The sequence below is a fragment of the Taeniopygia guttata genome, chromosome 14 (assembly GCF_048771995.1).
Source record: "Taeniopygia guttata chromosome 14, bTaeGut7.mat, whole genome shotgun sequence".
Taxonomy (NCBI): domain Eukaryota; kingdom Metazoa; phylum Chordata; class Aves; order Passeriformes; family Estrildidae; genus Taeniopygia; species Taeniopygia guttata.
The window spans coordinates 4156995-4170866 of NC_133039.1; the positions used below are offsets into that span (position 1 = coordinate 4156995).

Genomic DNA, 13872 nt, shown 5'->3' on the forward strand with positions numbered 1-13872 from the left:
AGTAATCACAAAAAAAGACTGAATGTGGCACTCAGTGAGGTGTTGGGGCTGGGTTGGACTCGATGATCTTTAAGGTCTCTTCCAACCTGGTCATTCTGGGAATTCTGTGAATTCTACAGCGGCTCTCCAACCAGAGGCAGACACGAGGACCTCTGCAGCCCCTGTCCCCTTGTCCCTGTGGCAGCAGGCTCGGGGCAGGCTCCCCCTGTGACCCACCTGCAGTGAGGGGTGTCCTCCTTGCAGCGCCGCACGATGGAGTCGTTCCCGGGGGGCTCGGGGGTGGTGGACATGATGCTGTCATTGCGATTTCGCAGGGTTTGCTTTGAATGAGAAACCAAAAGGTGTCAGAAAGGTTATCTGGCTGAAATGTGCTCTCACTTCTCACTCACAGCAGCGTTAGCAAGGGTGCTCTGCACTGGCTGTACTCTGCACTGGGACGCACACACAGGGAAAGAAGAGAGGGTTCTAGCTGTGCAGAATCCAAGAGCACTCATATATCCCAGTTTTTAGCACAATGCACGGCTTGTGTGCTGGCACTGCACCTTCTCCTGTGACCACAAAACTGCCTGATTTACTGAGCCATTGTAACTTTACTTCTGTGTGTGGCACAGCTGACATAGGAGGAGGGGGATGAAAAGCAGTATGTGTACTTATATAAATATATATATAGTTGGAATGAGGAAGAAAAATACAGATCTCTATATATTAAATAATTAATCTTCCAGTGCACTGGAAACTAAACCCTGAATTGCACTAGAGGGAAAACAGTATACGTCATCTAAACATCCAACAGATATTCCAAAAAATATTCTTAACCCAGCTAAGCTTATTACGAGTGGCAGCAAGTTCTTTCCTGGCTATTCTTGAGTATAATTTTAATTTCCTGGGGGCAGCATTTTTCACGGTGTTCTAGAAAGATGTTTTGTTCTTTGTTATTAACACTCTGCAAGAGCACTCTCTATCTGCCTGTCCTGCTGTGTCAGTGCTCACATATGTATAATGGAATATCTACCTTGGAAGATTATGGGGATACAGCAAGCAGGGAAGAAATGGTTTGACTATGGTATGCAGAAATTTCCAACTGTGATCTGCACCCCTTTCCTCACTCACTGTTACTTATAGACAGGAAAAGCATTATAGAACTCAAAAAACCCTTAAAATTTTCTCAGATAAGTTACAAAGGAGCTTTTAAAGCAAATCCTTTTCTTCTAACAGTAAATGTTAAATGGCATAAGGAGACAGCAAGAGGTCATAAATACCTCTGAAATATCTTTAAATAAACATAAACCAATTCTGTGATTTTGGGAAAGGCTAATAAGATAGTTCTAACAAAATGCTGGTTAAAGGATTAAGGGAGCTTCTGACAAGGGCCTTGAATGGGATCACAGCTGGGATGCTGGGGCAGTGCTAATACTGAGCTGTGCAAGCTCTGAACCACATCAGGAGAGATGGCTGTAGACAGGCAAGGGGCATCCTTACAATCTTGGTGACTTCACAGCTGCTGATGGAGTTAGTGATGGACACAGAGGAGCTCGTGTCGGTGCGGCCGGCGCTGCCCTCGGCCCCGTCTTCATCCTGGGCTCTGACTGCTGCACTCGTGGGGAGCACCCAGAGAAAACACACCAGAGACAAGCAGGTCAGAGCACTTCCAATGCCGAGCCTCCCACAGATGTGCCACTGCACTCATGTTCCCTTGCCATTGCAGCTGCTCTTGTGCTGGACAGGGGCCCTGGACACGCTCCCGCCCTGCAGATCCGGCTCCCCTTCCCCAGGAGTTCCCAGCAAAGCACAGAAATTCCCACCCTCTGCACAGACTCCTGCCCACTTTTTCTCTCACCTCTGTCCTGGCTGGTTTTGGTAGATCAGTGAATGCTATTTGACAAATTAAAGGATTGTTTAATGAATTTATGTTTTAATTACACCACCTGAATCTGGCAATTTGCAAGGCTGGCTCATTGAATTACACTTTGTTACAACAAAGAATTTACAACAGGGATCAAGAAGGCTGAGATCCCTCAGCAGTGCCAGGTAACACAGAGTGAGTGTGGACTCCTTCCCTTCCTCAGCACCTCTGACCACTGCCTGACAGCAAAGCTGCTGTGTAACATGGAATTCCTTGGAGCAGGAGCTGTGTTTCCCAGGATATTTTATCCAACAGGGCCACACGCAGCTACTGAAGGAAGTTCTGCCCCTGATGGTGTTTGGTGTTTCAGGGGTAGTGTTACACAAACAGGAGGAATTAGGAGCAGCTCAAACATGAGTGTACAGCAACAAATTTGGTAAGTTGGTGGCTGGCTGGGGCATGGGGTCAATCCCCCTCTCCCAGCCTTTGCAATGCTTTAGATTTAAAATTCGTTCCCTTTTGCTGAAGGACAAAGGAACTCATTAGACAATCACTAGATTAGGGCCTTTTCAGCTTGAATGATTTTCAAAGAAAAAAGAGAATGGTATAATGATTTTTAGTACAGATGTTACAGAAATAACTTTACAACTTTTGTAAACTAAATGGAAAACTGAGGAAACAGAATATTTAGGTAAGCTATGGGATGCACTTTGTGTGCCTGGGGAGGTACCTTTGGATGGGGAAGACAATGAAGTAGAAGTCTTGACCACTTTTAATCATTACATTTATAATTGTGAGAGAAACTGTGATTTCTGTGTTTTTTGTTTTTTGGGGTTTTTTTTTGCTGACTTGGACTTAGTTAAGAATTTCCCTGGTTGGCATGTTTGTTAAAACAACTTAAAGAGATTAAGTGAAAGAGACAAAGCAATGGAAAAGGAATAAGGACATGGGTGCTCTTTCTGACCTTGAAACTCTGATGTTTTGTTCATGCTGACAGGAGATTTAGCTCTTGGACTTATCTAAAAGAAAGAGGACAAAAATCAGCACAAATGCAGAATATTTACCACACACTGTAAACCAGATATTTTCACCACCTTTTTTCACTGTTATGTTGTAATATACTTCTCCTCCTTTAATCAACAGGACCCAACATTTAGAAGATATTTAGGTATTTAAATACAACAGCAGTGATGGAGGGTGAGCCACCTGACTACTTTTGAATGCCTGGCCCAAATGCATTGCAATTTCCAGATTCTGATGAAGAAAAAAAGAGACAAAAGGTGAAGTGGGTGCCTTGGGACTGGTTTCAGGCAGCTGTTAATACAACAGGCATCCTTTTGGAGTGTGCAATGTGAAAAATGCTGCTCTATTGCCATAAGTAATAATGACAGTCAGAGCTCAGGAAGGTTATGAAGGGCAGGGAGAATTCAAGTGCAGATGAAAGGAAAGAGAACCTCAAAAGCCCTAATGTTAGATTTTTGTGGGGTTTTTTTTACTGATCGTGAATTCAGCATCAGATAATAGCCATGTGAATGCAGCTAGTCAGGGAAAGCATGAACCTAACTCATGCTACCCTCTTCCTATTAGGGGTGAGGAAATTGCCATAATTTAATTCTAAATTAGATAGTTAATTTTGCTCCAGATTGTGTCCATTTCTTTCTATTTTTCCTTCCAGCTGCTGAGAGCTTTTCACCAATGCTTCGTTTTTCACCTTCAGCATGTATTGGACCTCAGGCATTATGTCATTTTTTTTTTCCACTAATGTTAAGGAGGCAAAGAATCAATTTATTGACAATGCTCCAAGAATGTGAATGAACAGCAGAAGTGAGAAAAAACCAGAAAATGGGGAGAAGGGACAGAAAACAGTCTATGAAGCCTGATTAGATCTGCTCCTCAAGATGCAAATCACCACAGGGCAAAAACTATCACGCACAGCTCACTATCATACACAGATCTGTTCTTATCTTTACAGTAGTTTCAGAGGCACAGCCACACATGTGTTATGTCTGATAATTCTAAAAGTCCCTGCTCTGTGTTATTCCAGCCTCAGATTCAGACACACCTGAATCCCCTTTAGGTTCACTCTTCTCTTGAGACGAACTTGATCAGGCAAGAAGAATTTGTTGTCTTCAGGAGAGTCCTCAGAAGTGGAGGAGTCATCGGCTTCCTGACCATTGGCTTTTGGGCCAGAAGTCCCAAAGGCTTGGGAGATAATGGTAATGGGAAGATTCCGCGGCAAACTCTAAAAATCACAAGGGAACACATTATTTCTGAGACCAGTTTGGCACAACAAACTCATGACCTTCCTTTAGAGTAATCTGATTGAGCCTACTGCAACTCCAGTGCTTTAGAAGCTCACACAGAATGTGGCTTCAGAGCCAGTCAGTAATTTGGGCTGAGATTTGTGGGGATTTCTGTTCATAGACTGAATTCTTTTTCACACAGGTTCCTAAAAAATATTTGTAGTTTCTACCCCAATGTAGAAAACATTTGATTTTCTGCATTTTTCCCCTTCCATTTAAAGTCAAGCTGTGGGATGGCAGCTTTTGGGAAGCCATGTGCATAACAGACAACTTGAAAAACACTATAGCAAAGAATTCACAACACTGGAATTTAGTAGGAGATTATTTTTTTCAGTTAATTCATACAAAGAATTAGAAAAGTCCCCTCTCCTGTTCAGGCCAAAATGTTTGTAAAAGCAAGTCTTAACAAGTCTCTTCCTTATCACTCTCTACAACACTCTGAAAGGTGGCTGTAGTCAGATGGGGGTTGGTCTCTTTCACCAGGCAGCAATGACAGAACCAGAGGACACAGTCTCAAGCAGTGTCAAGGGAAATATAGGTTGGATATTAGGAAAACTTTCTTTACAGAAAGGGTGATAAAGCTCTGGAATGGGTGCCCAGGGAGGTGGTGGAGTCACCATCCCTGGATGTGTTAAACAAAGCCTGGATGTGGCACTGGGTGCCAAGTTTAGTTGTGGTGTTGGGGCTGGGTTGGACTCGATGATCTTTAAGGTCTCTTCCAAGCTGGTCATTCTGTGAATTCTGTGAACAAAAGAGATGATGTCTGCCTTGCTCAGCCGTACCTGGTCGAGGAAGCTGCTGTCCTTGGAGAGGCGCCGCAGTTTGCACTCCAGGTTGACGATGCACGCTTCCTTGCGCACCACCTCGATGCGGAGCTCATCGTTCCTCTCCTCCAGCTCCCGGATCTGCTTCCTGTATTTGTCCTTCTCAATCAGACAGTGTGAGTACTGCGTCTGAGCCTCGTCGCGCGAGCGGAACGCCTGCAGCGGGGCGAGAAACCACCTGGGCACCAGAGCCTCCTCCTGCTGCTTTTGTTTGTGAGGTGCTGGCAAGGGGGACTTCAGCAGTGGTGCCCAGCCACCCATTAACACAGCAGTCAGGACCAGGATGTGCCACAGTAGCGCCATTAAAAATTATGATGATGAGGGTGGTTCAATTACAGCTCCCTCTGCATTGGTGGGAAAACGTCCCAGAGTGCAAATGGGGTGACTTGACACTGATGTAAAGCCTTGCAGGAGCTGCTGTTAAGATCCCAGTCCTGCCTGCCAGATGCTACACTGTGGAAACAACCCAATATTACCCTGTGTTTAATTACCATAATGCAAATCCCAACAAGTAATTCTTTGAACTGCTTATTTTATAATGGTATTTTGGGCCCAATTACCTACAATTCCCCAAAGCGACACAGAGCAGATAGAGGCTTTTGCTATTGATTTTCCCCTGCTTTAACTGTGAGATACCTGGTCTCGCTCCTTTTCTACCTCTTCCAGCTGTATCATCACAGTGTTCATGCGGTGCTTGTACATCTCACAGTCTTTTCCTAGTGTTGAGCACTTTAACTCCAAATCTTCTTTCTCCTCAAGATACTGGAAATGACACACGGTTAGCCACCACTGCTCTCAGAGGCATTTTGGGCACCAGCCTGAGATATTCCATCTCTCTACCCTTCCATTCCTCACCTTGTCTCTCAAATCCTCCACATGACGAATCTCCTCTTGGAGATTGAAGATCTTGTTGACCAGCTCATGACGATCCTCCAGTGCCTCCTTACGGTCGTGTTCCAGAATATCCAAAATGGCTTTGTCTGAATCTGGCAAACCCCTCTTGTCAGCCTGAGGAAAGACATTTTTTAGAGCCAGGCCAGGGAAACAGAAAATAGTTTTGCAGGGAGAGAAGTATCAGAGACAGTAACAAGCAAGAGGAATAGCAAATTAACAAGATACTGCAATGGGAAAGCAGGAGAAGACATGGACATTCGTTCATATTTTAAAGCAGTGTCAGAAAAGATGAATAAAATCTGTCTTGCTGTCAGAATAGTCTGATGAAGGAACTCTTTTACTGGTCTATTGTACTGGCTATAATTTGATCCAGTTTGGATGCAATGACAATTCTTCACTCCAAGCCCTGCATTCAAAACTCTTTTCTATTAATCAGCTCTCACTGAGCACAAAAATCACCACTTTCCAAAGAGCAGGGCCTAAGAAAATATTCAGGAGAATTTTTAAGGCATGCACAGGCTTTGCAGGGCTGCACTCAGAGAATATTAAACATGCCTGGAGTACCTTGTACCACTGCTTCATTTTCTACACCATCCAGGAATATAATTTCTTGTAGATTTAAAATGAACAAGATTACCAAAGCAGGTTCCAACACATAATTGCCATCAAAATTAACCATAAATGGAAGACAAAAAAAGCATAAAATGCTAGCAAGGAATATGCCTATTTGTTTTTGAAATATCTAGACTGAGTTGGAGATTTCAGGGACATTTAGGTTACTCAGTATTTCTAAGCATACCTAAGCATTTCTAAACCAAATTGATTCGAGTTTATTTATACTTTCACTTAGGAGAATTTAAATCCTATTTTTAGCTATTTCTCTGTTTCTTTAAGTGCTGTAAGACTATTTCAATTAATATAAGAGACCTACATGGACCAGAACTCCCAGAATCTTCTATTCTACATTCTTTTTCAACATATGAATTGGATTTGTATTAGAACTAAGAATTGTTAGACACTGCTAGAGGCTACAGCCATTTCCAAAAAGCCTTCTACTGATAATTTTTAAGTGTAATTTTAAAATGCCAGAAGCCTTTTCTAACAAAGTGCTAAATACTTATCACATATATCCCTATATTTGGCCAAGTTGTTCACAGAGGAGTCCTAAATGTGCTGCACATCAACTGTTTTCCCCACCTGCCCAAACACAGGTTGGTGAAGCTCCCCGTGCAGGTTAGAGCAGGGACCTGCAGGACACCCTGCTGCTTAGTGACCCCTTAAGTACAGGAACATTTATCATCTCTGCTTAGTTAAAACCTTTTGGCAAAGATATGACAACAGCCTAACACAGGGTACACAGAGTCACTGTCAAAAAGTTCTGTGCTGGCTGTTTAACACAGATTTGTAATGACAGGCTGGTACAATGTTCAGCAATTAAACACTGCACTCTTGGAAGAGCCAATTTCTCATGTACACTTGATTTTTTTAGAGGACTATTTTTGTAGAACTCCTCCTCGTGCATGTGTCTGTACAGGAAGCACTCCAGGCAGCTGGGAGCTGTACAAGCAGCCTTCTGTCTGTCCAAACTTTACACTTCTGCTGGTTGCAGCTTTGCAGCAGAGGTTTCAGCCAACACCTCCTGCGCTGCAACTGGAGTATGTGTGAGTCTAGATTTTAAAGGCAGCAATCTGCTTTTATACCTGAATGATAGACTGTAACTCCTGGATTTTAGTTTTCATCATCTCATTTTCCCGCTCCAACTCCAGAACCTGTTCCTTTTTGGGTCGGTTTTCAATATCATTTTTCAGCTTCAAAGACTGGTTCCTCTCCAGTTTGCACTCCTCTTCCACCTTGTTCAAGCGATGCTTCAGCTGGTCAATCTAGAGGGAGCAGAGAAAAGGAGAAAGAGGAGAGGACAGGGATCCTCCCTAACTCTGACATTTAGTGTTCTGAAAAAACTTTCACTTCCAGGTGGAAAACATACAGGGGAAAATAACATAAGCTGTGAATGCTAACAAGTGGTTGATAATTGGATGCTGAATGTCCACAACTTAACTGGTGAAGTCTCAATTACAAACCTGCTACTTGCCAGTTACAACTCATGGTTGTAGCTGGTTGTGGCATTTTAGAATACCTGGACTGAAAAAAAATGGTACATTCTCAATCCTCCAATAAATAAAGAGATATGAAACAGAATTAACAGAGGCTGACCACACACTGTGTTTTTTGCACATGGACTATTTGGATCAGGAAAAACAGAAAATTCAGGATATCTTTCTGAATATATCCCCAGGAGGTGTAGTGCTGCTGGATAACTGTACCAAGATATTACTGAGCCTAAAAAAGCTAAAATTAAGTTTTTAGCAAGCAGTTGTTTTACATTTTACTTTTATTTGCATTCTATTCTGTTAATTAATTATCTGCCATTAATACACCTCACTGCAGTTGGCATTTCTGTACAGTGATGCCTTTAGTAATCTGGATAAGCAAAGCAAATAAGAGCTCCACATTATTCTGTCAGAGGAGATCTCATTTTCCCAGATGCCACTGGCACCCTCCATTGCTGCCCAGAGCATTTATCTCACCTCCAGCTGCAGGTCCCGGCTCCTTATCACAGCCATGCTCTTCTCGTCACTCAGCTGGGCATATCTCATGGCCAGATTGTAGTTCTCATCTTTCACCTTGACCAGCTCATCATTGTAGTTATTCCTCTCCTCCTTCATCTTGTTGTATCTCTCCTGGAAGGTCAGCAGCTCGATCTTGTTCAGCTTTAGTTGCTTTCTCTCATCCTCCAGCTGGCGGGACTTGGCCAGGAGCTCACAGCGCTGCACATCTTTTGTTTTCACCTGCTGCTGGAGCTTGATGATCTCATTCATTAGGAAATGGGTAAGACCTTCGTGTCCCTCCTCCACTGAAAATGTTTGAACAGCTTATCAATGTCTGGTAAAGTACCTTATTTACATTAGTTTATTAATAAGGTAATATGTAGGATCAGCAGAACTAAGTAAAAAACAAATGGCCCAGAATATGTACAGAGGTATAGAATTTACACAAATTTACACACATCTGTATATCTAAGTAGGAACAGTACAAATATTACACAGCACACTGGTATCAGAATCACAATATACACATATACAGCTTGTCTGGATAGAAGAAGAAGTCTTTACATTTGTCTTGTTTCAGCTGAGCCTGTGGAAATAGCACAACCTTTGTACAATGAATCTGTGCAAGTACAATTAATCTGAACGTGCTGCACATGTGTAAGTTGTCAGTGCAATTCAGTCCACTGTTCCAATACAGCTTCTCTTGAGAATTCTGGTAATGTCTATCATTCAATTTAAAGCTCTTCAGCTCCATTCAGACAGCTGGGATATCCTTTTGCTTTATACATTACCTACCACATTTTGCTTTGAAGGGGACTGAAAAGCATTCCACACCAAGATTGGCTTTTATTTCAATTTTTTGCCTGAAAAATCCAAACCAGTCTTCCAGAGAGTCCTTACTTTAGCAGGCTCCTTTGTGACTGATTCTACTCACCAACAATAGTGGAAAATCTCCGTGTAGGCTCTTTCCCTGTCACCAGTTTGTAGAGTTCAGGGTAGTAAAACTCCAGGCTCTCTAAGAACACCACGTAGCCCCTCTGGCCCTTGGTGTGGAGGATGTCCAGCAGCCGGCCTGGGTACAGACAGCAGAGAGGTGACACATCAGCCCCACGAGCAGCACGAGCAAATACCACATCCCTGATGTTCCTGAGGTTCATCTCTGCCACAGCAACGAGCTGTGCAAAATCCGCCTGATTAACTGAGTTCAGCTGAACCCGTAAAGTAATGCCACCAAATCTGTATGTTTGTGCTGATTGTTATTCTGAGGGAGTGTGGGCAAATTGGTCTCTGGAACAGAAATTTCAAAGCACAAGATATTCAGTGCAGCCGTTACCAGGCAGGGATGGCAGATCTTCCAGTGACAAATCACAAAGTACTGCAAGACAGCTGAAAAGCTACTCCTGGAATGGCACTGACTGCTGCTTGTGTTAACTGAAATATTTGCCAAGGCTTTGATGGGAATTTGAAACCCATGAGCTCCAGCCTGCAAAGCACTGGAAGGAGTCTTTGTTATCAAAATAGCATCAGAATCCCCCCAAACTTTAAACCTCCTGTAAATAAGATAGAAGAATTTCCATCTGATAATCTGTAACTTGATTCAGGCTCTCTCCAGACTTAGTAGAGCAAAGCTTTTCAGACAGAGATGCAGATGGAGCCACTGACCAGATAATTACCTGCTCTGTTAATTTTGGAGGGCAGCATGAGTGAGTTGAGCACCTCATCCTCATCCTGCTCGTCGATGACTTTGCACTGCCGTAAGTAGGGGGTCAGCTTGGCTGGGTTGATGTAGCGGCTCAGCATGTGCCGATTGCACTCCACATTCTCCCACAAAGCCTCCTCCTCATCTTTCAGGGTCTCCAGGCAGTCATCCATCTCTGGCTCTGCTCCTGAACAAGGGACACAACGGGCAAATCAACTCCAAGCAGGATAGCTCCAATCCCAGTACCATTTTGTGCTTCCATGTCACAAGGGACGAGCTCAGAACCACCTCTGACTAATGCTGAATTTGCCCAATATTGAAGCTGTTTGAAGTGCAGCCTGTCCACAGCTCATCTGGGAAATGACAGTTCACAGAAGTGCTGTCCTGAGTCTATGAACTACTGCTCATCGCTCTCCAGTGATGAATCTGCACTCAGCCAACTCCACCGAGCTCTTTACAAGTCAGAGAGGCAACGGCAAAGGGCACAGTGCAAGGCAAGAAGGGAATGAACCTGCAGGGCTCAGAGCAAAGACAAATACTGGCTGCAGGCAATGAAGGCTTTCATCCTCACCTCCTTTGCTCCTGCAAGCTGTACTGATGTGAACCTGCACGGATGCGATGAGCCAGCACCTGTAAGTGGCTGCACACAAGAATAGTTAAGGCAGGTCTGTGTCTGCAGCTGGCTGTGGATGCACTGAGGGGTACCTGGGAGCTCAGACCTCACTTTTCCCTGCAGGAGAGGGCAGGTAACAGCATTGTGTCACTGCAGTCCGAAAATGTTCTTGACTCATGCAAATGTTATCACATGGTTTCTGAGCGCTTGTGAAGCAATTTCCTGCCAGCTCCTAATTTGTACCAGCTCATTAGAGAAAGTTACATGGCAGGCTACAGTGAGGCAAGAAAACTTGTACTGAAGTTAAAACTAAAGAAACTTTGTAAAAAAAAAAAAAAATTTCCTTCTTTATGTTGTGTTAAATATGAACCTTTCATCTAGTACTATTTTTGCATTCTAGCTTTCATGGGACATTGTGATCCAAGTGGCACATGGAACATAAGCTTTTATTTCAAGTTCAGAGACCATGGTGGAAGAAAACTATGTTCTTCTTGGACCATATGAGATGAGAGCTCTGCTTTCTGAGGCTTTGCTAGTAATCAGTAACTAAAGGCCTCAAAAGCAACATGCTGCTTTTCTCAGCTTCCAGCTTTACGAACTGGGGAGCAGCCTGTGTTACACTGAGCATCCCTGAGCAAAACCAGCTCATGAATTGGATAGCCAAGGGGTATTAATTCCTCATTCTGAAAACTATAGCCAAAAGTGCTTTATGTCTGCTAAATAATGTGTTTGTCAGTGTTCTCACATAATGAAATACAGAATATTCCTACAAAAACAATGCATGCTCTCTGCTTGATGCTTTTAAAAGCTTTCCCAATTTGTCAAAAATCCTAGTCTGGGTTTCAATATCTCTGTTAGAAAAATTTGGATGGTTTTTCACAGTATGGACAAGTTAAGGGAGTGTTGGCAGGGGCTTTGTTCTTTTCCTGTACTCCAGCAGAATGCTTTTCTTTGCAGAAAACAGAGCAGTTCAGTGGGATGCAGAATCATGGGGTAAGGCTGTAGCTAGGAGAAAATCTCCCTGATCCTATGAACTTCACACTGGTTGGGTGAAATTCTCACTGAATGCCAGTATTTATGTGTGGTAAAAATGACATTGAAGCAATGAGTAGAATAAAGGTAAAACAATAGAGAAAAATCTTTACAAAGCAGGTTGTAGTGGGAGGAATGCTAAAGGTGAAAGAGCTTCATCTGAAGTCCTCACACATTCTCATGAACCTTACTCTCCACCATTATTCTGGAAGTAACTGTATTTCACTTCAAAGGTGAATTTAACAAATGCTACATAATTGGAGAAGCTGGACTTTGGGGATTAGAAGGCAGTGAAGAAGAAGGTCACACACTGCCTCAGTCAGCTCACAGCCACAGCACTCATGCAGCTGAAAAAAGGAAAGTCACAGGCCCTTTAATTTCTGGGAGCATACCAGGGAGCTCAGGGATGGATCTCAGAGTGCAAAAGAAGCACTTGCCTGAATTTCATAAAATGCAAGATATCTTGTAATCTGCTGCGCTGAACCAGAAATTATTGCACACTGTCAGCAGTTCCCTCAGGACATTAGTAAGGGATTTCTCCACTAAATGATTCAAAGAAGAGTTCACTCATCAGCGTAATTCTCAACATGAATATGTTTTACCTGACATTAAAAAAAAAAATCTTTATCAAATAGTCCCTTGTATATGGGCATAATACATCCATACTGTTATTTTGGGGACATAATGATTAATGGGAAAGTAATAAGTATATTGGATGAGTGGCTAAGAATTTTAAAAGATTTCTGGTAGCAAACTCCTGCTAAACACAGTCTATTATAAGGTGCAAGCCCTGAGAAATGTCATTTAGTGGAGTGGTCCTTCACGCCCATGTAGGAATGTCAGACCCTCCCTTTTGCATCCTTCTCTGGAATTCCACCTTGGAAATGCCCTGCAGAGTCACAGCTAAGCTCTCTCCCTCTCTGCCCACAGCTCCAGGGATGTGTCCCAGGGATCACTCCCCCCTTCCTGGAGCTCGAGGTGCTGCCTTTGCTGTGAGGCTGTTCCAGAGAAAATAGCAATGATCAGCTGATATTAGTGCACAACCCCTCCTACTGAGCAAATAATGATTTGATTTAGTATTTAATATAATGTTGAATAGGAAGCAAAATGCTCGCCATTGGTTGAAATTTTGGTGTGCTGGTCAAAAACCCAGATGTAACAACTGAAACTCAGTGGGACACTAATAAAGGTCTTGTATTACTGGCTTTAATTTTAGAAGTTTTTTTAGCAGTACATGCATTTTCTAGGCATTTTATAGCCCTTGTTCCCTGCTTCTGTCCTTCCTTCCTATGATGATATTGCAGAAAAGTTGTTTTCACTTATAAAATTAAAAATGACAGATTTAAAATGTTTTCAAATGTGTAATTACTTATTTAACCTGATCTTTATTACCATTATCTAATTTGTGATTCCAACACCTCTTGAGCTGTAAACTAGCACATCTAAGAGTTGTGATATGTCATAGAAATACTATGGCATCCATTACAAATCACAGGTGTGAACTCACAGACTTGGACTGACTTCAACAGACATTAAGCAAAAAGAAATAAGAAATTACCACAGCAGTTAAAAAATTGCTCTCCTGCTGCTCCTTTCAGTAGTTAGTATACAAAATAGCTTTTAACTGCAGGAGAGCTTAATCCAGTCATAATCTCAGCTTGTTCCATCTATTTCAAAGGTCTCTGTAGATGTAGACAAATAAAAGAGAGAATCGCTTTTTACATTAAAAGGAACACTCTGCCCCCCTTGTCTCCTTTTCTCTCTCAGGGACTATCCTTCTGCTGGCTGTTACACACAAATGAATCGTTCTGGATGTTTGCTGGTTTTTCCGTGGTGGATTTTTCAGCTGAACAAATCATCTTGCAGTTAAAGCTGCTCTCTGTTCTCACTCAGACTCCACACTCTCATATGTCAGTGACACTCTCCACTGATCAAGGGAATAAAGCCTGCAGGCTTCAGACCCAGGGGTTCTATAAAGTGCTCATCATCAGGTCACATCTAAAGCTTCATTTTTGTTTTTTGTGCTTTGTTTGATGATGGTGCAGAAATTAACCCTTC

General features: G+C 42.8%; 1 protein-coding gene across 2 annotated transcripts in view; it reads right to left on the bottom strand.

The window, feature by feature from the left end:
• CARD11 (caspase recruitment domain family member 11) overlaps positions 1 to 13872 on the bottom strand; it is a 44694-nt gene that overhangs the window by 13695 nt on the left and 17127 nt on the right. For both annotated transcript variants that reach the window (XM_030284788.4, XM_030284789.4), the window contains exons 2-12: positions 10144 to 10356; positions 9405 to 9542; positions 8450 to 8775; positions 7565 to 7744; positions 5826 to 5978; positions 5607 to 5732; positions 4929 to 5126; positions 3906 to 4085; positions 2808 to 2862; positions 1480 to 1589; positions 217 to 320 (exon numbers count right to left, since the gene is read on the bottom strand). In XM_030284788.4, the coding sequence (XP_030140648.4) occupies positions 217 to 320; positions 1480 to 1589; positions 2808 to 2862; positions 3906 to 4085; positions 4929 to 5126; positions 5607 to 5732; positions 5826 to 5978; positions 7565 to 7744; positions 8450 to 8775; positions 9405 to 9542; positions 10144 to 10356 (1783 nt within the window). The remainder of the gene's footprint in view (positions 1 to 216; positions 321 to 1479; positions 1590 to 2807; positions 2863 to 3905; positions 4086 to 4928; positions 5127 to 5606; positions 5733 to 5825; positions 5979 to 7564; positions 7745 to 8449; positions 8776 to 9404; positions 9543 to 10143; positions 10357 to 13872) is intronic.